At 39.0% G+C, this 23,616-nt stretch overlaps 1 protein-coding gene across 6 annotated transcripts in view; it reads right to left on the reverse strand.

The window, feature by feature from the left end:
- cacna2d1a (calcium channel, voltage-dependent, alpha 2/delta subunit 1a) overlaps positions 1–23,616 on the reverse strand; it is an 86,884-nt gene that overhangs the window by 60,230 nt on the left and 3,038 nt on the right. For all 6 annotated transcript variants that reach the window (XM_034863429.1, XM_034863427.1, XM_034863432.1 and 3 more), the window contains exons 2-3: positions 8,903–8,984; positions 4,886–5,002 (exon numbers count right to left, since the gene is read on the reverse strand). In XM_034863429.1, the coding sequence (XP_034719320.1) occupies positions 4,886–5,002; positions 8,903–8,984 (199 nt within the window). The remainder of the gene's footprint in view (positions 1–4,885; positions 5,003–8,902; positions 8,985–23,616) is intronic.

A 23,616-nucleotide genomic window follows, 5' to 3' on the forward strand; every position in this document is an offset into this window, starting at 1 on the left:
AGAATAATTATCAATAAAACTGTGCCATTCCCCATTCTCATTATGTAGAACTAAACAGCAACAAATGTTCCACCAGTGCACACTCAAACTCAACGAACATATATACAGTACGTGGTGTATAGAAATCAACGTTTCTTGGACATCTTTGATACATTGGAGACAAAACTTTCAGTATGCAGAGCGTAAAGTGTGCACTGATATATAAACACTCCACTTGGGCTTTGTGAAATAATTTACTGGATGGAAGAAAATGAGCACCAATTCCTCCAGCTACACTGAAGGTAAACACTCCAGCAGAGCAATACATTTTAGCAAAACCAAACAAATGGCCTACACGTACTGGAAGACTTTTTTTTAGACTTTAGACTAGAGTGTAGTTGCGTAAAGTTGTTGCCCGACATTGGTTACTCCTAATTGAGGGTTATTCTGCACTTCTACTGTTGTCTGGGTGTATGTGTAAATATTGTATATTGTACAGTAGAGAGTAGCAGTTATAGCAGTCACAATTTAAAAAAGTAGCATTAATTAGGATGATAAATGGACTGTTATATTGCGTTTTTCTAGTCTTAACAACTACTCAAAGCGCTTTTACATAGTACAGTCACCATTCACACACATTCATACACTGTGGCCGAGGCTGCCGTACAAGGTGCAACCCGCTAATCAGATAAACACTCACACACACATTTACACACCATTGGCCAACATTGGGGGCAACTTGGGGATCAGTGTCTTGCCTGGGGACAATTTGACATGGGACAGTAGGGCCATGGATCAAACCACCAACCTGATTGGCAGACGACCGCTCTACCACTGAGCCACAGCCGCCCATAATAAAAATACAGGAAAATAAACACAGAAATATAATAACAAATAACTGTATTGCTAATCTCCTACAGTAGGAGGGCATACTTCTATTCCCCCCTGACATGACTCAAAGTTAGATGAAGGGGTTTGTAATGGGGGTGGCTGTACTACATTATCTATATTGCATTTTAAATGATATTATTTTGAAGGGCACAGCTTAACACTTTCGGTGTTACTTTAAATAAATACATTTTTATCTTTATTTTAATAAACTGACATTTTAATAAATTATTTAATTTCACTGAAGTAAATATAGTATATTTTCACTTTCCTGATTAGTCAAACTATATGTGTTGATAGTTCCCATACTGTGTTTTATTTCCTGTTTTGGCTAATGACTTTTCCAGGGAAGTGAGCATTTTCCTCTCTCTGATTACTTGTATTGCTATGACTCTATAAGTGAACTTGTAATACTTTAAACAAATGCTTAAAATGAAAGTACTGATCTATGTTTTGGAATAAACATGGAACATGCACAAATTTGCTAAATATGGGAAGAGTTTGATGACATGAGTGTAGCAAGGCTGCTGCATTGATGCTTGTGTGTACTTTTTCTAAAGTTAAAGTTGCAATTGCTAACATCTTGCATTAAAGCAGTTGAAATACATTTTTGAAAAGTGTGATTCTTGTCTTGCACACACAACCCAAGACAGAGTTAGAGTTAGTATAATAAAAACATGATCTGTGCCATACATTTCTTGGATGTGATGTAAGCTCTGTCTCCGTCTTAGTAGCCACAGCTGCAAGTATTTGAGAGATTGCATGTCGAGGGAGCACCGATGTCAAATGCAGCAGCTGCATTGAGGTGACAGGATGGGCAGATATCAGGTTGAAGGACCGCAAATCCAAGTGGGCTCCTGATTAAGTTAATGACAGTAGCCATCATTCTAATGGGATTGCATTTCTTGACAATTGCTCAAACAAACACACACACACACAAAAAGCATAGCCAGAGGGGACAAGTTGCCCTATTGTAAAGAGAAATGGCACCAGTCAGTGAGGCGGTGTCTATCCTACTTATTTCAAGCACAACACAGCCTTAACTGTACATCTGCAGGGGTGGAAATACAGACAACTTCAGTGGGCTGTAAAGTGCTGTGACATGATGTCTTACAGTAGCTTTAATACTTTGTGGTGGGATTTCCTAATTCTACAGATATACAGATGTGATATGCTGAAGATTCAAAAGGTCAGGTCTCAGAAAAAAACAAGCAGAAATGCTTGGCTGTTGTATGAATAGTGAAACTTTGTTAACATAAAAATTAAAGACAAAGTATGTCATAAGTAAGAGTGGATTTCCAGAAAGTTACCCAGACTGGTTTAGACAATACTGGCGTAGTTTACGTTTTCATCCAATATACCCCTTGTCCAGTCTTCCTACATTAAATGGAAAAGCATGATGTGTCCCGACTTAATATTAAAGTTTGAGTGCAGGACTTTTCCAAATAAATAAAAGTCAGTCACATTTAAGCCCTTCACACAATGCCAAATAAGCCTATCACCACCAAAGGAAAGTCTCTGTATTTGACAGTGTACCGGAGTTGTGATGTATGTTGCAACCTTCCCGCACGGGTGCACCGGAAAGATGTGTTTTATGTCAAACAAGCCAATGCTAAAGGGGGCAGGAAGGGGGAAAAGACCATAGAGATGGAGCATCAGTTAGGAGTGTGGCGGAAGCTATGGTGGAAAATCCTAAAAAGCGTCGAAGAAATGTTTCTGTAGTGGATAATCCAGATTAAAAAGAAACTTGTTCACAGGCAGGAAAAGTAAAGTAAAAACAGCAGGGTAAACATTTATCAAAGCAGGAAATACACAGGTGCTGGGCTCTGGTAAAATGCATGCTCACTCACTGCCACTGCGTACTGGGACACCGCTGTATAAATGTCACCTAATCTACATGTGAAAAGGGCCTAAAGGCAATTACTGTATTTGTGAAGTGGCTGATAATGCCATGTTTTAGCTGCTTCTGTGCCAAAGGGGTTTACTTATTGTTGTTATTCAAATATTTATTCCTACAGTGTTAAGCTGCCTTTTATGATGGAGATCACAATGTATTAATACATGTCTTCTACAGTAGAGGGAGCAGGTTTACGAAAACTGGGTCTAAAAATGCTAGCAGCAGCATCTCATCACAAAATAACTAGAATTCTGTGCAACAGTCTCTCAATTCAGTTCAATTTTAATTATATTATCAATTCATAACAAGAGTTATCTCGAGACACTTTACAGATAGAGTAGGGACGTAGTATCTGGACGTGGAAACTTTTTTTAATGTACCACACCACAAGAAGAGAGTGCTGCCTGTTGACTTGTTTACTACAAGGCCAAGATCTTAATGGATGGGGGGGCTTGTTTGTATGCTGCCTCATGGGAGGTGTGGCTTAGAGCACTCATGGACTTCCTACCACTCTCCCTCTACTCATCATCATTTCTCTCTCATACACATCAGGCCATTAAATTTATTCCAGACAGAAAGCTATAACCTCTCAATCTCTCTTTTACATGATCACGTCATGCTGTGAGTAATCAGCTCTTCCAAATGGAACAAGGGATGGAGTGAGAAAAGAGGAAGGAATGAAGGAAAGTCAGATGACAGGAAACCAAAGAACGAGGATACTGAAGGGAGTAAGTCAAATGGAGGGATTCATTAGCGGACAGATTGAAACCTGTGCAAATTATTGATTAGATTAGTGTAGGTCGGGTCAAAAACATTACAGATGCTGCACTCGTCCTTTGCCCGTTTCCATTTCAATTCATGATTCAGCTAAGTGAATATAGCAACTATTTATGGTCTCTTACATAAATTGATGGCCATAATGCAGGCTCAACTCCACTTCATTATCCAGAACACCATTTACGGTCCAGTAGCTACCACGCCACCACAGAACATCTATTCAATGCTAATGCAGTGACAAGTAAACATACTTTCTTAGAGGAACAAAGTACATCAGCATATGATGTGAAAATCATCCCTGCCTCCCTTGCTGTTGGATCATAAAAACTCGTAAAAAAGAGCTAAACAACAGCAGATGGTGTTGATAAAATGTAAGAACAGAGCTTGTAGTTTAATATCTCTATTCTGGTGCCATCAATTCACTGAGCTTTCCCAAGGTGTGCCACAACTACACCAAAAACTAATTATCCCTCATCCCCTGGCAATTATTGGGATGTAAGAAAAATAAAAAAAGGCTGGATTGATGGGGTAATCAATGATAATGTAACTATGGCAACAGGCTGCCAGGCTTTAATTGAATATGTATGGTTCTTGGAGCCGGATTGATCAAGACTGGGAGCGCCAGCTATTTTTGAACTAATGTGAAGTGAAAGGGTGTTTGGGTACTGTAAGTACATGCAAACAACTAAGACTCTATATAAGCGCTGTGTAATTAATCAAACTTCGATTTTGGCTCCCATCGATCACGAAAATAGTACAATCAAGAAAAAAATGATTATTTTGCCATGTTCTGTTTTGCAAGAACACTCCCATTTTGTCTTGTGTTTTCCGAATGACACGCACATGCGCACATCCACCCTGCTCATGGAGGCAAGTCGTGTGCTAGGGGTGGAATGGTTGAACCGAAATGGTACAGGGGTCATGGTTCAGTACATGAATTTACATGGAGAATGCATGGTATTAAATCAAACTTGTGTGCAAATTAACTAATGTTATACGGGACTAATGTAATGCGGAACTATTGTTAGATGCGTGGGTTCTTCAGGGACACAAATATGTAGTGCCGCCTTCGCTCTGATATGTGTATCTGTGTAAGCTGAACCGACTAACTGTAGTAAAACAGATTTGATTCTGATGTGCATTTCCTTGGGCTCTGCTAGGAGAGACGCTGGGCTTGGTCTTACAAACCAACAAGAATTTGCATTTTGCGTCCCTATCTCAAAACAAACAATAACAGCTTTTAATGGTCAAGTTGGTAAAGCAGTAGAAAAAGCAAAACTCCTCTACATCCCTAAGAAGCGAGGTTTGCCATAAAATCCTTTTGTGTTTGGAGATCACACTCACCTTTAGTGCTTGGGAGCGGTTAGCCAGCAGTTTCTCTATATTCCCGGCAGCTGTTGCCACCAGTTCCCTTGGATTGTTGGACTCCACGCTGAAGTGAGATCTGTGTTTCTGATATATCTGAGACAATCAGAAGAGAAGAGAAGGGGTCAGAGATGAGCAGAACTAAAACTGAATAAACATATATGTCCTTGATGTCAAGTCTTCATCAGTAAGCAGTCATTCAGACTGAAAACACACCTGCCTTACCAGGATCGAAACTTAGATTCGATTTTTCAGGTAGCGGTGTAATATAACCCAGGAAGGCCAATTTGAGTAACAGATTAACAAGTTTAAAGGGTTCTCAGACATCAATTAATACTTGAGAAGCCCATTTAGTGGTAGCTTTGTGTTGTATCAGACTTTGAGCCAAACTGAACTTTTTTGCCAGATGACTCTGCATTCTTTTCCTGGACCCTGTCTCTGCTTCCTCACTGTGCCCTCGCAGCGGTCCAGTTTAAAAGAACAAAGGGGCTGCATGATGATGAGGTGTGGGGATGTGCCTAATGCTTACAAATCTCAATCCACCCAAAAAACACTGGTTGGCTTTACAAATCAAACATTTTCACATAAAGTTCAGAAAACAAAATTATGAGTGGCATGCATGTGTTTTGCTAAAACTAAAACTGATCTTCCTCAAGTTTTCTTAGTCTTAAGATATTTTCTATCCACAGACAATCTGAGGATGCAAATTTTAAACTGCGTCAGTGGTCATCTTCTATTCTTCATTGGACCTCACTGAAAAACAAACATTAAAAAAAAGATCTAAAAAAACATACATGCAGTGATTAAATTGCAACGTCAGGTTATGCAACTAGACCATTTACTGTGCTATGGAATATGCTCCAGCAAAATAAAATAGGAACACAAATGTCAAACAGCCAATTATTTAGAGCCTAGAGGGATTTCATTGTCCGACATTCATCCAAAGAGCTGCGGCATGTGCACGTATTTGTCTTCATCCTCCAGGCTTCCAATGGATTTTGCTTTTGTGCCAGCGCAATATTAAAGAGAAATAGTCCTGTCTTTTAGATTTGGACTGCGTTATCAAAAATTATACTGGATGATTTTTCGTAAAATTTGTATATTTAATCTCCATGAAGATGGATGGATGTATATATTTAATCTCCATTTAGTTATGGGTATATTCAGTTGGAACTGAATATACCCATATTGTGCATTTGGGGTCTTTAGTTGAAAATACGATTCAAAGTGACAAAAAGCACAACTGTGTGCATTAAAGTCTAAAAATTGAGTTTACCATTAACAATATAAGACGGTGTTTACAGGGTGAATAGCACAAGCAAAAAGACAAATTTCTCCACATGCATTTTTAACTTGCATGTAATGGTTTTAATGTTTTGTATTATTTTGGTAGTTTTTACCGTTTGGTATTTTGCTCTGTTTCCTGTTTTATTTTGACAGTCTGGTTTTCTGTATTGTCTAGTTTTACTTCCTGTGTTTTCCCGCCTTTTTGATAACTCTGTTCATTTCAAATGTGTTGCAGCTGTTCCCCAGCCCTACTGTAAATAACCCAGTATGTGTTTTATCTTTATGGAAGAAATAGCTTTTTGTGTCTTCTTCCTGTTCTGTATAAAATGGGCTTTTATTCTGAAAATCACCCACTGGCACAGCTTCCTGCTGTTTGTAACAGAAAAATATGTAACAGTAACGGCCACAAAGTTAAATATAAAATGTTTTATAGCACCCCTTCAAAGAGGAAAAAGGTTATTATTTATCAGAATACTGTAAAATTAAATGTTAGTGGTGTTTAAAGTAGTTTTGAATAACTGTAGCCGTTTCTAGCCGGTTGTTTTATAGGCTAATGCCGAACTTGTAAGCTAGTATTAAACTATGCTAACGCTAATGCTCTGAATCTACATCGTAATGTAGCTAATGCATTGTTTGTGTCTGTTTCTTTTTGTAACCAGCTCTTACGTTGGTTTGGGGTTTCCCAATAAACTTAAAATCATCAGTAAAGCGTCAGACCATCTTTTGGAGGGTATGCTACACCTACTGTCCCCTGTTCCTTGTTTTCTCATTTACCTTGTGTATTTAGCCTATGTGTTCACCTTGTCTGTTGTCAGACCGTTGTGTGTTTCTGTTAAGTGCTTTCCTGCATGGAGACTACCCTTTGTCTCCGAGTTCCACTTTTTTGAGATCCTGTTCTGTGGTTTTAGAATTTGTGTCTGTTGCTTTCTGGAGTTTGGTATGTACTTCCTGTTCTTTTATGAAATAAATCAGCAAGCAATAAAACATCCGTCTGCTCTCTGTATTTGGGTCTAACATTCCCTGCATACGCAACATTGCAAGCTTCATCACCCTTTTAAATATTGCATGTTGTGTACAGTAGGCCACATTTTGTCTGGATAAGGGTGTTCCCCAAACCATTGTTTGAGAGGCTTCAGTTTAACAAAATATTGCCAGATATGTTAATTTTAATTTCTGGTGACAAGATGTGCCACAGCTTAAAAATAAAACATGTCTTATAACAATTTCAGTGATGCTTTAAAAAGGTCCCATAGCATGAAATTTTCACTTTGTGGTTTTTTAACATCAATATGCGTTCCCACAGCCTGCCTAAGGTCCCCCAGTGGCTAGATATGGTGATAGGTGAAAACCGAGCCATGGGTATCCTGCTTTGCACTTAAGAAAATGAACGCTCAGACAGACCCATCTAGAAAATTGCTCCTAATGATGTCATAAGGGGCATGGTTACCTCTCCTTTCTCTGCTTTGCACGCACTGAGAATTTGGCCTGCTCCATGAGAAAGAGAGAGACATTATGGCTTTCAAACAAGCAAAGTGGCAGTTGGTCAAGGCCGCACCCCCTTCTCTCCTCCTCAATAGCAACAGACACAGAAATGGCACGTCCTAAGAAAATCTCATTGTGGGACTGGCTCTAGTGGCTGTAATTCTTGACCAAGGTTGAATTTCGGGACAGAGACTTCAGTACAGTATTAGGTAACCACTAAAGCCTATATAAAGCATCCAAAAAAGCACCATGCCATGGGACTTTTGAAGCCGACTGATATATTCTCAAAGGGAGCGGGGAGCAAAGTGCCAGATAAATTATGTCATTCAATGTAAATCTCAAAAGCTTTTTCTCTTTTGTCAGATGTGGCTTTGTGTATGGTTGTACATGTGCAAGAACTATGGCCATCACTGTATAGTTGTGACGCCAATATTATCTGAGCATGTACATTGAGCTGTCAGAATGGAATGATGCAGCTTATGTCTAATGAGAGGCTACTAGAGGCCTATATAGTCTGGGGATGTGTCGTGACAGCTGAGGTCGTGCAAGGAAGGTTAAAGAGATTAAGAAAAGTAAGGACTTGAAGTACAAACGTAAATTCTTGTCAATACTGAACCTTTGCAATAGATTTTATTTACAGTCAAACTGAAATAAAAGTATTTGAGCTAAGAAAATAGTTTATCAAACTGTTAAACAACTACTATGTAGCCTACTAACTGTATAAAGAGTTGGTACCGTCAGACTATGTAGGTACTGGTCAATTGGGATGGGCAGAAACCAGCATACTTAGCAAGCTAGGCCAACTAAGATTTACTTTCAAATTGTAAGCTAGTTAACCTAGCTTGTTAGCTTCCACTTTCTGAGAGGAATACCATCTTAAGAGCACAAAGGTCTCCCCAAATGTTGAATATTTATAATGGGCAGACAGCTTAAATTGCAAATGGTATCTAACAAATGCAAACTGAGCTAGTTGAAAAAGGGGGGCATGCCCCAGTTAGTAGCGCACCATGGAAGTTGTCTCCTAGCAATGCTAGTTCTTGAATGTCAGTCAACTGCTCCCATTCAAATAATGCCCTGAAGGTTTTAGGCTCCACTGTATGCATAAAAGTTGCAGCTAAATTAAAGTTTATCTTGCCTTACACAAAAAAAGTGAGGTGAATTGCAGTTCAATTTTAAAATCCAATGGTTAAAAAGTTAAAAAAAACAAAAACAGAAAGACATGCTTACCTGTATCAGGTTTTCCATACCACTGGATGTGTCTGTTAATGTGATCAACTCTTTTTGCATCTGGTCAACCCATTCCTTTATCCTAAGAACATGAAAAACATCAATTAGCCAAACAGTCCTTATTTTATGTAAAACGTTTGTTTGATTTGGACAGTTTAATAATCAAATTCTTTAAGGGGCTTCACACTCATTCTGTATTAATGCAGCCCACGTGATCACAATACTTGAGCTTTATTGCTAACTATTACAATATGCTAAAAAGGCCATATAGATTCAGAAAGAGAAAGCATGAAATAATAATGTTTAGCCAAGTGAATACATTGCTCTACGCCACGAGCTGTGCATTAAGTCCGAGAGCAATTCATAGTTGTCAGCATTAGTGTCACAACCTCAGGGGTGAGATGGGGGTTAATGTATTCTTCTGATGAGAAAGAGGACGGAAAGGGAAAGAGGAAGAAAGGGAAAAAAGAGGTAGAAAGATTTTTCCTTTATAAGAGTGTATACTTTGTTTTATATTACTTTAACACATTTTAGTAAGATCAGAACATATTTTCTTTACTTAAAATGTATTTTATGGTTTTGGATTGCAAAAAACTCAGCATTAGTACAACCAGTAGTAGTCTATGACACTTATGTGAATGTCTGTGTGTCCTTGAACATATCAAAACACAGCATGTCTAAACTGTTATAAATCAACTTTCCCGTAACTTAGCCATGAGGATTTCATGACACCAGTTCCTATGCAGTATATGGAAATCCCTGGCATTAAGTTCAGAGTAGGTTATATTAATATCCACAATACCACCTCACTGTAAAAACACCAAGGAATTTTGGTTATTAAAAAGATGTTTATTTTCAGAGTAGACAAGGTAGAATTACTGTATTTAGGTACAATTAGGTTATGATAAACTTGTTTGAGATAAGCCTCCTTATCAAACAAATGTTTGCTCTTCAAGAAGTAGCTTATATAGATATAGAAAGACAGAAATGTTACTCACTTGCTACTCACAGCAAGGTATGAATTGATCAATGGAACGCTCATGTCTATACGATAAAGATGAAACAACCTGTAGCCGGTTGGCTTGACTTATCACAGAGAGTGGACACGATGGCAACAGCTAAACTGGCTCTGTCACACACTGACGAAATCTGCCTACAAGCGATGCGAAAGCCCACAAATGAACACATTATCTTTTGTTTATTCCAGCCATTACAAAAAACAAGTGTAAAATGTAACCATGTGGTTTTATCGAGGAAACCAGACCCGTTGGTCTCCACATTTTGGTCTAGGCTAGCTACTTCCAGTGTTCTGATTCCTGGCATTAGCCTACAGACGCGGAAGCGGTATCAATCTTCTCATCTCATTCTCAGCAAGAAATTGAATGAGCATATTTCCCAAAATGTTGAACAATTCATTTTAAACTGAGTTGTAATCCTTGAAATTTCAATTTTTTTCCTATAATACAAGAACTTTCATGAGTACTCATGTAGAACTGCTTCACGAAAAGCAATGTTCACAGGTAATACAATCCCTATTAAAACTACAATAATTTTATCAACCTCCTGCTGCTCAACTGAACAGACAACTCTCAGTACAATTACACTGTAGAACACTTACAGTGTCTTACAGTGTAATTGTACACAAACCCCCCCGGCTCCTTTACGACACCCATAAAAAAAATACATTACATAATTAAAAAAAGGACCCGAATAAAGAAAATTACCCTTTCTCGCCCCCAGTGTGAATTCCCCTATCCACCTTCCACACTGATGAGGGGGCTTCTGACATATGAACCCTGTCAATGTAATCTTTTTTTCTTTTTTTTTAAATACAGTGTAATGTGAGCAGGTTTAGCTCAGGCTGATAACGTGTAGCCTAGCCGCCACATAGTATATTTAGCCTTCTGAAAGACAGCTGCTAGTAGCTAAGGGCAGATATAGGATGGGCGTAATGTCAGCACATACCTTAGCCTCTTTCACCCGCTCACTCTCTCACACACACACACACACACACACACACCCACACAGGGAAGGGCCACTTTGTGACCGCTGCAGAGAAACGATCTGGCACAAATCTTTGGTTTGCGGCGCTTCCGCATGCAGTTTGTTTTTGTTGTATTGAGGTATTTTGAATTGGATGTTTGTTGGCTTAGTTTATAAGTATGTCATTTTGTTGTTAATAAAATTATTTATTTTTAAATTTTAATGTTTTGTGTTTGTCTTTCAGCAACATAGGAAAATTAATTAATTGATTTATTCATTCATTCATAATAATTTCCATTTAAAAAAAAAATGGAAAGTCAGACTAGGCCATCTTTCCACTGTCGACATGATATTGCCACACTCTCTGCAGGTAAATGGTAAAATAAGGGGATTTAATCTGCTACAAATGACTTCATAATGGATTTGCAGTGATAGTTGTTACAAAAACTCCAGGGTCAAGGTAAGGTCCACTGCCCATTGTCATGTGACTTTTTCAAATAAACCCAGTTGGCATTCAACAAGAGGAGTGGGCCAATTACAACAGGTGTACAATATAATAACGGTGACTGTGTGTGGGTGTATGGTCATGCTTCATCAAAGATGTTCAATGACATTAATAATTCATTAATTAAATGTTGTTTGAGTATACTAAAGCACACTCTCTTCACATCTAATGTAAGTGTGAGGCAAGTTAAATTGCTTTTCTAGATACAGACAGGTCTGGTCATGAACTAGTTGACACCAATCTTGTGTTTGCAGAGCTTCTTTGCAGTACCTCAATGAGGAGAGGAGAGTTACAATAAAACGTGATCCAGGTGTGCCTAACAACACTAGGCACTTGTGGCAAAGGTGACTTGTTCCTTCACTTGTCTGCAGGCGCCTCGGGGTATCTACATAGATAAGGTTGTAGTGTAAAACTTACTGATGACAATTGTTAATTCTACTAACTTTGTGCAAGAATTTAGACATCTCTGTGATTGCAGTTTAATCAAATATCTTGGGTAAAAACACAAAGGCTATGCAGCATGCTTAATAGCCACTGCCACAAATAACAATCTTACTCTTCCTTCAGTGAAAGGGCAAACATTCCTTGAATAACATCAGGATGTGCAGCTTTTTCATAGGTGAAGAAATAGTGTTTGTTTATTAATATAAGCAGACTAAGGAAATATTCTTTTAATGAAGAAAAGCGCGAGAAAAAAAGTACAAAAGCATTTCACAGGGATGGAAACTTGGAGAAGGACATGGAAAAATTAGATAGCATCATTACACCCCCCCCCCCCCCCCCCCCCTTCTTCTATCTGTCTTGCCTTGGGGAAATCAGATAGGAGGGGCAATGTGGAAATGAAGGAAGCCTCCAAAATGGCTGATGAGCTATGTGGAGCCACTCGGCTGTACAGCAGTAGGTTGCAGACTGCAGGGCTGGGAATGAGAAGAGCCATGAGAAACTCAGCCAAGTGTGAGACCTGCTGGCATTACAAGCCTCTTTCCTCTCACACTTGTCTCACTGAGTCATTACTATCACCCACTTATGAAGCAGACAGTTTTCCTGACAGGCAATTGTTGAAGACCCCCTCTTTTGTTCTTTTTGCCAGTTGTAGTCATTCACTCGTATACTCGTTTACTAGACAGTCTGTAAGAACGCAGTGTAGACCAGCCTACTGCAACATCTGGGGCTGATTGAACTGTATAATCTATAAAATTATAAAAAGGGTAAAAAAGTCCAGTGTACTTGAGGTTAAAAAAAACAAATACTAAATAAATACACATTTGACTACTTCTCGATAATCCTAATGAGTAGAACATTTAGACAAATAAGGTATTGCATTTAATAAGACCACATAATCCCTGTGTTGTTCTCTGGAATTTACTCTTGTGCTACCTTGATTTTAAGGGGCATTCATCAATTTGAATTTCTATTTCATTAAGTTTAGCTTACTCATAACTGAGAATACTACTCAGGCTGTGAAAACAGATAACCTGTATATTATATTGTGGATCTGGAGAGAGCTACAATTTTCCCCAAGTATAACAGCATTCACCAGGAGAGGAAAGTCTTCATAGTCACTACTAAGTTGCATGAAATGTAGGATCAAGTCTATTTTGGGCGATTGACCTGTACTTGAGACTAAAAGTCTGATATCAATTATGATGCTTCAATTTATACTAGAAACTAAACATTATATTTGCTTTTTTTTTGTTTGATCCATCTCACAAATTTATGTAAAACACAATAATAAAGAGCTGGAAATCCCCTTTAAAGAGTTGTGCAGAATGTTGGGAGGTTTTACCATTCTTTTCATTAGCAACTGAATTGAAACAGTTAATAATTAAATTTAAAGTTTTCTTTCTCTTATTCTTTCTTGTACTTACAGTGGTTAAAGTCCAAAAACGCAGTATTTTATAATCATGTTTAGTAATAATTTGTGTTCCATAATGAACTTCGTTGGCAGAATATTACAGCAGGACCTCCAAGCTCTCAGTCTCCCACTCCCTTCATTTTTTAGACTAGTCAGGAAGTTGGCAACATAAATGTTCTTATAAAGTCAATACCATAAAATAATCCCATCCTTCATCCTTTCAGTGATACAAATGACTGCTAGTGCTTGCTGGGAGTCTGAAGGAATGCCCACAGGTTGGAGCAGCAGCTTGTTGCTTGTGTTCGACAGATTGGTGACATCTAGTACTGTAAACTCCATTGTGATAGTTCCAGCCAGCAATGGCTCTCTCAGGATGAAATACAATTAAATAAAAGTAACTTAAGTGAGGTAGGTCATTCAGCCAGGTGGGAAATATCTGTCAAAGTGGGCAACTAAATGTTCTTCAAACTAAAAGGTACTTTTTGCAGAAAAAGGCAAGGATAACAAAAACAAGCTTTAAAGATAGATTACTCCACCTGGTAAGAACTCACACATCACAATATCACTGTGATAACACACACACAGCCCTGGTCTTAAACATGCACACACCCTTTGGGACTGGACTGGTTTCATAATCATAGGTTTGATACCCGTCCACCTCAGCATGTTGTTTGTGATAGTGAAATGTGACTAAATTTGCATGCAGTACAGATCATCGCAGGTTCACTGACTTTAGAGAGTTGGAGACACACTTGGTTGGAGTTTACACAAACAGATCATCTGATATCAGGGCTCCAAACAATGAGAAGATGACATTAAAATTTCATCAAGTTCTTTCCATGTCCTCAGTCACAAGCATAAATGTGCCAGTGAGTTAAATGGTGTTAAATTAGATAAGGTGCCGGTGAGCGGTGTCAATATTAAAGATAATGAAACACCCCCCTCTCTGCAGACCAATTAAAAAAACAGACGCACCAGACAAAATACTCTACATGTCAAAGGTATGGGAGTCTTTCTTACAGCTATATTTGTTAATTTCTCGACTTGACAAGTGAGCCTGTCTTAATTTGTGCTTTAACCATGATTGGCAGTATCCACCCCCACTCCTCTATTAACTGAAAGAGAAGCTGCCACCTTCAGGACAGCTGTCATATGTATGTAGGTGGACATGTGTGTGTATCACTCTGTATGTAACCAAAGCAGTTGGTCTTTCAGGGGGCAGAGGGGGGTTATCCAGGGTCAAAGGTCACCAGGACGGTGCAGCTCTTAATGTAATGAAGTACCCACCATCCAGAGTGATGGCACTAGTCAATATTTGTTTTAATTTAGTAAGTAACAAATCAGATATGTCCCTCACAAAGAAAAACTGAGTATTGGACTTGCATTCATCAGGGTGCCATCCCATACCAACTTTATAACGTAAAAATACGTCAGTGATGTGTTTATAGCTTGTTGTGTTGCGCAAAAATGGGCGAAAAAATCTATTAATGCAGGTTTTATTTATATTTGTATTAAGTGGCATACTGCCTAGATACTGTCCTATTTGCTAGGTAACAAAGTTCAGGAGCAATTACTATGATTACATCATTATGAGGAGTGGTGCTAGTGTTAGAGGCTACTAGTTTAAGATGCACAAACAAGTCATTGTCTGCTATAATTTAAAATGAGGTGAATTAAAAAAGATGTGGATGTTAAAACAAGATGATGATTCTTGGTGTACAGTACTAGCTGTATAACAGATTTTTTCGGTATTATTCTCCACCTAAGAGAAGTGGAAAACAACAACAACTTCTAAAGGACACCCTTACTCACCATAGAAGAGTAACAAATAACCTTGCTGTGATAATAAGGTGCAGACTGTCCAACCAGAGGGTTGATAACTGGGAAGCGGACACAATCCCAGAATAGAGAGTTTAACTCAGTAGAGCACTGCTTCCTTACTTCTTACCCCTCGGGCCGAGACGCGTGCCTGTGGGTGTTCCCCTTTCCCTCTGTTTCTACACTTCAAAACCACAGCCTCTGGCCTTTAGCTGTTGTGCAGCTGTTTAATACACTTTAAGCAAAGTTAATACACTTGCAGGACAATCGGCTCAGGAAGTGAATACGCTCTAACACTCGTAAACTATAAATATTAAAAGTCTCCTGGGTACCATTTCTCAGGAAGCCATTCAAATTGAAGGATAATTCAAGTTAGTTACAGGAAGTGCAGCTTCCATTCACATTCTGGATTGAATTATTTAAAGGAAAATTCTGGTTAGTTACAATTTGTGTCTTATTTTAATTGTTTTAGCCATCAGGACTATTCAATTCATGGAAAAAAGATGGGGGATGAGAGAGTCTTTATAGACAACAATAACACATTAAACTATTTGAGAAGAGAAACCAAAGGCAGACACACACTATTTACCAGATTGAACTTTCAGTGTTAAACCTTTTAGCCAACATGCACAAGAAGTCCTCAAAGTACTCCGAATTGTCTTTTTTATTTGAACATCTCTAATTCCATGACAACTGGACATGCTCCATCTGCTGAGGAAACAGCTATAGACCTTGTGGTGTGAGTGTTTTGGTCTACACTAGAACATTTATAACAGTTTACACTGACGTCCTACACTGGCTAAGCTGTGGAATCGTTCACTCTCTGATCCGCTGGCTGTTTTTTTTCTTGCCCAATTAAATGTCGTCAGGATTTTAGGATTATTAACTTGGTGAGTACAACGTTATCACTGAAGAAATGACAGCCCAAACTATGAAAACAAAACCAAAATGGTGCTAAACCGGAATTATTATTAGATATACCGTACTGTGACCTCAAACTGTCCTTGACTAATACTTTGTTTTTACTTTTACCTCCATTCAAGATTTAGATAAAAAGCTAACAGTCGGGCTGTTCCAAGGTTTGCATGAGCTTGTAATCCAACTTTAAAAGATGGTTCCCAGATGGAGTTCATAGAAATAAGATTGGGAAGACTTTACCTTCAAGCATTTTCTGCAGTCTTATCTTTACTTTCATACCAAACTTATTCCTATGTTCATTCTAGAAAGAAAGCAGCAAGGGAAACTTTAAATAAATACTCTGTAGACTGTATTCTTATGCTTTGGGCTGTCAAAATTTTTGCAACAGTTTTTCATAAAACACTTCTTCACGTCTCCCTGACTAGCAGGCACTAGTTGTTTCAAGTCCTCTCATCTCAACTGAAACTCATGGTATTAATGGTCTAATGTCACGCAGCGTGCAATGCATATCCTTGATCAGCACAGGAAGAGAAAGGACTACATCTAGGGAGGAGCAAATCAATTTTTCTTCCACCACAACAACCTTTCATTGTCATTCAGCAGCACAGGTCTTGCCCCAGGCGTGCCCCTGTTATTTTTATAGCATCATAACTTCTACAGTTTCATAAGTCTTTTTATTTTCAGTTTATTTCCATTTTTATCGAGGGATACACCTGACACTGTAAACACCACGGGCTTAGTGAAAGTCCAGAGTATGGATCCAACAATGACGGACGCCACATCACTCCAACTGAAAAAACCCAAAGTCTGCCTCACGTTGGCTCCGAGGCCCGGCACGCCTTTGTACCAGCAGTCGCAAGAATCCAGTTTTATACTCAGAACCCAGTCAGCAAATCCACATGATCTCTTAATACCAACGACAGTAGCTATGTTTCCATTCACACATTTTTTTCCAAATTAAGTGATGTCAAATGGAAAAGTCCTTATGGAATCTGTCAAATTTGATGGAATTTCATGAATATCAACTCAAAGGCAATATGTCCAGTCTCATCGGATAATATCTTGATCGATATACAGTTCATGCAATAAATGCTGAAGAAATTGTTATTTGCCGAGTACATATTGAATTGCGATTAAGTTATAGGTCATTTTATTGTTGCAACCTGCCACAAAACAAAAAAGAAGAAGTTTTAGTAATTTCCGCCCAGTATTTCCGCTCTGTTTGCACACATGTTGGGTTTCAACAAAAGACAGATGTAAGTGGACGGACAAGGAGACAAGAGACTTTCTGAATTTAATTTAACGGGAGATCTAAGGAAATGGCCGACAAAGGTTACGACAAGCCGTGCGACGTCCTCCGGAGTAAATGGACGGCGCTTACACAGCAAGACGTGTCTAAAAAAAAAAGAGTTGTCTTGCAGCGGTGCCAGAGGGAAAATAAAAGGAAAGATGCATTTGTATCATCATAGCAATGTGTTGATAGCGTTGTTGTTTTCTTATTCTAGCTTGATATGTTGCAATCAGCTGGCACATAAGCACTACAACTTGTGTAATATTGATCATTTGTTAGTAGACAGTGCGATCCGTTTTGTCTAGAAAAACCTTGTGCGCAAATGTTTGCTTGACTGTTTTGCGATTCAGTGCAAAAATGAATGGAAACAACTTAAAATGTCTAAAATCCATTTGACATGCCAGTTTGATCGCAAAACAGCATGTGGCCTCATTATGCACAGGTTTTTATTTGATTCAAAGCAGTTGGATGGAAACACACATTCACCAGATTTATTTGCATTCATTTTTTTAGCTAACTGCAGATAATTCGATTGACAAGGGGATGGAAACTTAGCTACTGTCACAGAGAAAACATCCGAGAGCAAAGACTCCCTCACTGTCTCATCATGTTGTGGAGTCATAGTTTCCAGCACTGGGGGATAGCTTAAATCCTCCTGTGATAGTTATAATTTGGGTTTCTAATCTGTTCTTAGAGAGACGCTAGGCTGATATCATTACAGGAAGCAGGGGGGATGCAAAAAAAGATGGGGATGTTTGAGGATGTCAGCTTGGATGTAATTGAGGCACTGGGGGGATAGCTAATAAGAGCTCTGACTATAAAGCCAGGCATCTAATAAGCAGCGAGCCTGACAAAGCTTTGTGGAAGACAAACAAGTCACTTTCTGCTCTATTTTTCTTTCTGCCTTTCCTTCTTTCATCACACTCCTTTATCCTGATTGTATAAATCTGTCACATGTTGCTTAGTTGATTTCTCTTCCATTGATTGCTTAGGTCTTTTCCAAATCTTCATGATTCCATTCTCTTTACTTCTTCTATATTCCCTATTTCACATTTTCTCCACAAACAACCTAGTAATGCTAGAAATGTCTTTCTCTTGGCCTCCCCTTTCCTTCCTCTCCCATCACCACAAAGTACAAAGGAGACGAGTGATATCTTCTCCTTATGGAGGTCAATAACACCATGATTGCAGGCTTTGTAAAATGCCTCACCGCCTCATTATCCTCTATGGCAAGACAATATTGATATTTCTGCCTCTCTACCATTTTCCTCTTAGCAAGTCAAGTCAGAGCGTTTTACCGCACCCACTACCTAGACCTGAAGAGCCCTGTTTAAGTAAAGCCTTGACAACAGTATTTTCTGCGCTCTATCAAGCACTCATGTAGGGTGTATCGCTGTTGAAGAGCAGACAAGACATTGTACGAGATCATTACCAAATAATGGGGTGGTGCCAAGGGGAAATCATGCTCTGATAGAGCAGGTTTGGGTTACGGGAAGCTGATTACAGTAGAATTTATTTATTAGCTGAAAATATGGCCAAAGACGAACAGTTTTGTACTGACTTACAGTGGGGCTCAAAAGTTTGGGCACCCCAGGTAAACATTTGTCTTAATGTGCATAAAGAAGCCAAGAAAAGATGGAAAAATCTCCTAAAGGCCTCAAATAACAGATTAGACATTCATATACTATGTCACAAAAAGTTCATAATTTACACTTTCAAAATAACAGAAAACAAATAAATGGTTTGTAAAATTTGGGTCCCCTGCAGGGTTTTTAGCTTGCACCGCCCCCTTTGGAAAGCTGAGACCTGACAGTTTCATGGATTGTTCTCAATCAGCGTCTGGAAAGACCAGGTGATGTCAATCTTAAGGTTTTAAATGCCCAGACTCATCTGACCTTGCCCCAACAATCACCACCATGGCTTCTTCTAAGCAGTTGTCTAGAAAACTCAAACTGAAAATAGTTGACGCTAACAAAGCAGGAGAAGGCTATAAGAAATAGCAACGCGTTTTCAGATGCCAGTTATATTCGCATCATAGTTGACTGTACAGATGTTAATGTTAGCTGTAGCTAGGGATGTCACGAGAACCGATGCTTCCCTTCTACAGAACATCAGGTAGGGCATGCAGTTCTTCTGTAACTGACTGTCGCAGCATGTCTAATATTGTTCTAGTCTTCCGTTAAAATCAAAAAAGAAAGCCTACTCTTACTGCCTCACTGCAGTTAGGCTTTACTGTACTTTTTTAACTCTGGCTTTACTGTACATTTACGGCAATGTCTTTCACAAGTTCACCTAGATCTTCCAAACTGCAAGTAGTTCGGTTTTTCACATGGACCCTAATGTTAGCTAACATTAGCTTCCATTAGCGCTTGTTCCGGTGGACCTCTGCCAGACCAGCATACTCTCAGTTAAGTTAACTTTAACCGGGCTGATCCAATTTTGTGAAAACACTGAACAACGTATCCAAAGTGTTATCATTTTCATCCTTATCCTGTACGCGTTTTAAATAAAGAAGTGCAGCCTATGTTGAAGTACATGGGGTGTACGGTCATATCTTTTGTTTTCAACCACGGTATCAAACTGGGTATCAAGAATCATGGATTTTTACTGCACTAGTATCGACAACAACATTTCTGGCATCATTAGGCCTCAATCCCTAGCTGTAGCTCGCTAGCAATTTACGGACCCAATCTGTGTGTATGGAGTCTTTTGCTAGAAACACACGGCAAGCGAAAGCGCCACGAAGTGGAGCTATTTTCATTTCGGCGACCATGTTATCCAATCTGTCTGGACGCTCCGGTTGCAATCAGGCGCGGAGCAGCCCTGTTGGCTCCCGCACTACGACAATTGTTTCGGCGTCTCCTCCCACATCTTCCGCAAGCGATTGTGTCAACCCAGGCAGGTAATCACATTCAGGTAGGCCACAGTGCAGCTGGATACTCGACAAAATAGTATTGAGGTATTTTAATGTGGATGTGTGTTGGCTTAGTGTATAATGAGGTGATTTAGTTGTTTATAAAGATTATATTTTTTAAATTTAATGTTACATATTTTGTGTTAGCAAAGAAAAAAATTTGATTTATTTTTTATTTTTTTTATTTAAAAAAAAATCTAAAAAATGGCTATTTACAAAGTCACACCAGGCAATCTTTCCACTGGCGATATGAGACTGTCACAGAGGGCCGGGGTTCAAACTTTCTGACTACCCTTGCCTACGTTTGACCTCAAACTATGGACCACGGCTAGCTGGGACTGACTCGCCTTCCCCCTAGCGCCAAGTCTGCCTCGTCCACACCCTCCATGTCAAAAGGCATATATGTCCTGACAGAACTAACAGCTCCCATTGTATCACCTCTCCCAGCAGGATCTGGACACATTAAAATCAGAGGAAATTGAATTGTTGTGACACCTGGAAGTGTTTGTATTCGCGGCAGAGCAATCACACCTGCTGGCGAGATTCCAGCACAATAGACTACAGAACAACAACAACGACTAATTACCATTATATCCACTGTTTGCACACACAAATAAGGGTCAGGTTGTGTCTAAATGAAAAAGAAGTTGGCAACTATTTCCTTGTAAAACTGTCTAGGTTAATTTAATGTGAAGTAATGGACTGAAATTAAAAATGAAAAACACAAAGCTTTTAAAACGCATAGGGGACATGGCACTCCACATAGAATTACGGATTTCATTGTTAGAATTAGATTTTTCCCCACACTGTGTACCATTTAAATACATATTGTCTTTTAGTCTTTAAAATTAGAAAAATTAAAATGTTATTCTTTACAGCAATTTGACTGTTTTTGTCCTCCACTTACTCATCTTCCCCTCTAGCTTTCTCTTCGCTACATGTCATTTTGAACTCTGCCCAAATGACTAAACATCCACATCCCTGTCACCTTCACACTTTCTGAGCATACTGTCTATCCATCCATCCATACATCAACCCTACCCCTTTGCCTCACTACACAAACACACTTCTCGGACAATGTGTATAAATAGACAGATCAGAGAGCACCCCTGGCCAAAATGTCCAATTAATGTCAATCTAGACGCCTACACGAGCAGACTACTGTAAGTGCTGTCTCTCTGATGGCTACACTGTCTAGTGTAGTGTAGTACTGTAGTGTAGTCTGGTATTAACAGCTCTTATGCAATACAACTCCATTAAGGGGCTCAAGAGAAGCCATCATGGGTCCACTTTTCTCCGCGTCTCTCTCAAAATATTACACATCAGACGGGCTTGTAGTGTCTCACTAGAGATATTTTAAGCACTTAACACCTCTTGTGCAATTGGCATATGTTGGCTTATTAAGTCCTTTACCACATTTCTAGATATTTACTGTATGGGAAACCTTTATTTAGTAGACACCTTTCACTATAAAACCGAGCTATTTGCTATATTGAGCTTTGTGTGCAAAACAGTCCCATTATTCTGTAAGTAACTTATTAGTAAGAAAATTTGGGAAATTAGCATAGTCTCCTTTTCTTCAGTCACTCACAACCTCTTTCTTTTCTTCCAACTTTCTCTGCTCTTTCATTTCTACTACTTGTTTTTTTTGTATTTTTTGCTCGTTTATTTTACATTGTTGTACTATTGATAAGTTCACTGACTGTTTACTAGGCTCTTTCTTAATGTCCCTTGAGACATCCAAAAGGCTTATAGAATGGAAAAAAGAAGGAACGACTCATGTCTGACTAACAAAAAAGCCTAAAACTTGTGTGCTTCATATGACATTTTACAGATGTGTCTCCTGTACAGGATAGGGCTCCCAACCAGACAGCTGTTAGCTATTCCCTAGGTTGCCTAGGCAACACTGCAACGGAAAATTCTTGGGAAATTCCATCTGGCAAAGGATTGGGGGGATGTAATACGGACCGGGTTTGTTTCATTAGTCCAAAATCTCTTTACACATACAAGGCAGGGAGGGGGACATGACTTTAACTCCAAAGGCATTCATGAGCAACTTAAACCAGACCAAAAAGGCAACACTCCGCAGGCCACACATAAACAAGGGGTCCAGAAAATATCAGTGGGGGAAGATTTATGGGAAGTCCCCATTCACTCTATACCCCTGTTCTGTATCTTTACCAACGTCTGAGTCGGGACACACACGTCAGACAGAGACTCGTTTAAATTTAGCCAGGGTTAAGATGGGGGCAAAGGGAGTGGGTGGGAAGGAGGGGATGAAAGAGGGAAAAATAGTGAGAAAAAGGCAAAAGGAAAAATTCTAAGAAGGTGAAAGAAGATAAAGTAAGAGTAGAGCACAAATATTATTCATGATCCTGCACCCTTGCATGTGTGTGTAACAAATATAGCCCACCAGCTGCTTGACTAAAGGCAGGAGCATGCCTCCTGAAATATACCTGCTAGCACCAACTCTCTAGTGACCAAGGGGTGCAGATCACAGCAAAGGAAACCCAATACAAGCCTGAGCTGTTTATTTCCATCCACTCATTACATTAGATTCATCCTCTTCAAACCTCCCCGTATTATCAGTGTCATAATCAAAGTTAGAGTTGACACTGGAATCAAAGTCAAAGGGAAATCTAATTTATCAAGATTTTTTTTAACCTTTTTTATTAGAAGAGACATTTTATACCTCTGTCTCTCCCAAAGCAAAAAAACAGAATGAAGCTATTTGATTCAATCAAGACACAAGGCCTGGAGCTTTCTCTATTGATAACAACAAAAAATAATTTAAAAAAAATAATAAAAAAAAGACCAATGTGTGATTCAATGACTATTCCAGTGTGATCTTTTTAGGAATATAGGCATATTTTCTGGTTCAACCCTACTGGCACCACAATGACACATTAACAAGGTTTCCTTTGCTGCGTGCCACGTTTTAAATCACAGCTCCAGTATTTATCTGATTACAGCATTGCAGGTTACAGTCATGATCATCTTTATCACCATATCTCTATATAGTTTTTACTGTTTTAATATTTCAAATTTATTGACCAAGCTGTTCAGTAGCAGACATCACATCCAAGCATCTGGGGTCCAGAGGAAGTTTGGCCATGAGATAAGATGCATATGGGTGGCCTGAGTGTGAACTGAGCCATGTTCATTACAGGCCGCTGTCAGTGTCCCAGTGGCTACTGGGATGTGACAAGCGCCAAGACTGAGACAAAGGCATCAGGCAAGTCAAAGTAAGGCAGAAAACCAAACTACCGTCAAGAAAAATGTACACCAGATTCCTAAAGAAAGCATTGAGAGCAGACGGTAGGTTGACCTTCATTTTTACTCGTTTTAAAAAATAAATAAAGCAATTATGCTTATTCGCTTTCTTGCTGAGAGTTAGAAAGAGGTACTCTTTCTATAATACACACATTAT

Source organism: Etheostoma cragini, chromosome 23, assembly GCF_013103735.1.
Source record: "Etheostoma cragini isolate CJK2018 chromosome 23, CSU_Ecrag_1.0, whole genome shotgun sequence".
Taxonomy (NCBI): Eukaryota; Metazoa; Chordata; class Actinopteri; order Perciformes; family Percidae; genus Etheostoma; species Etheostoma cragini.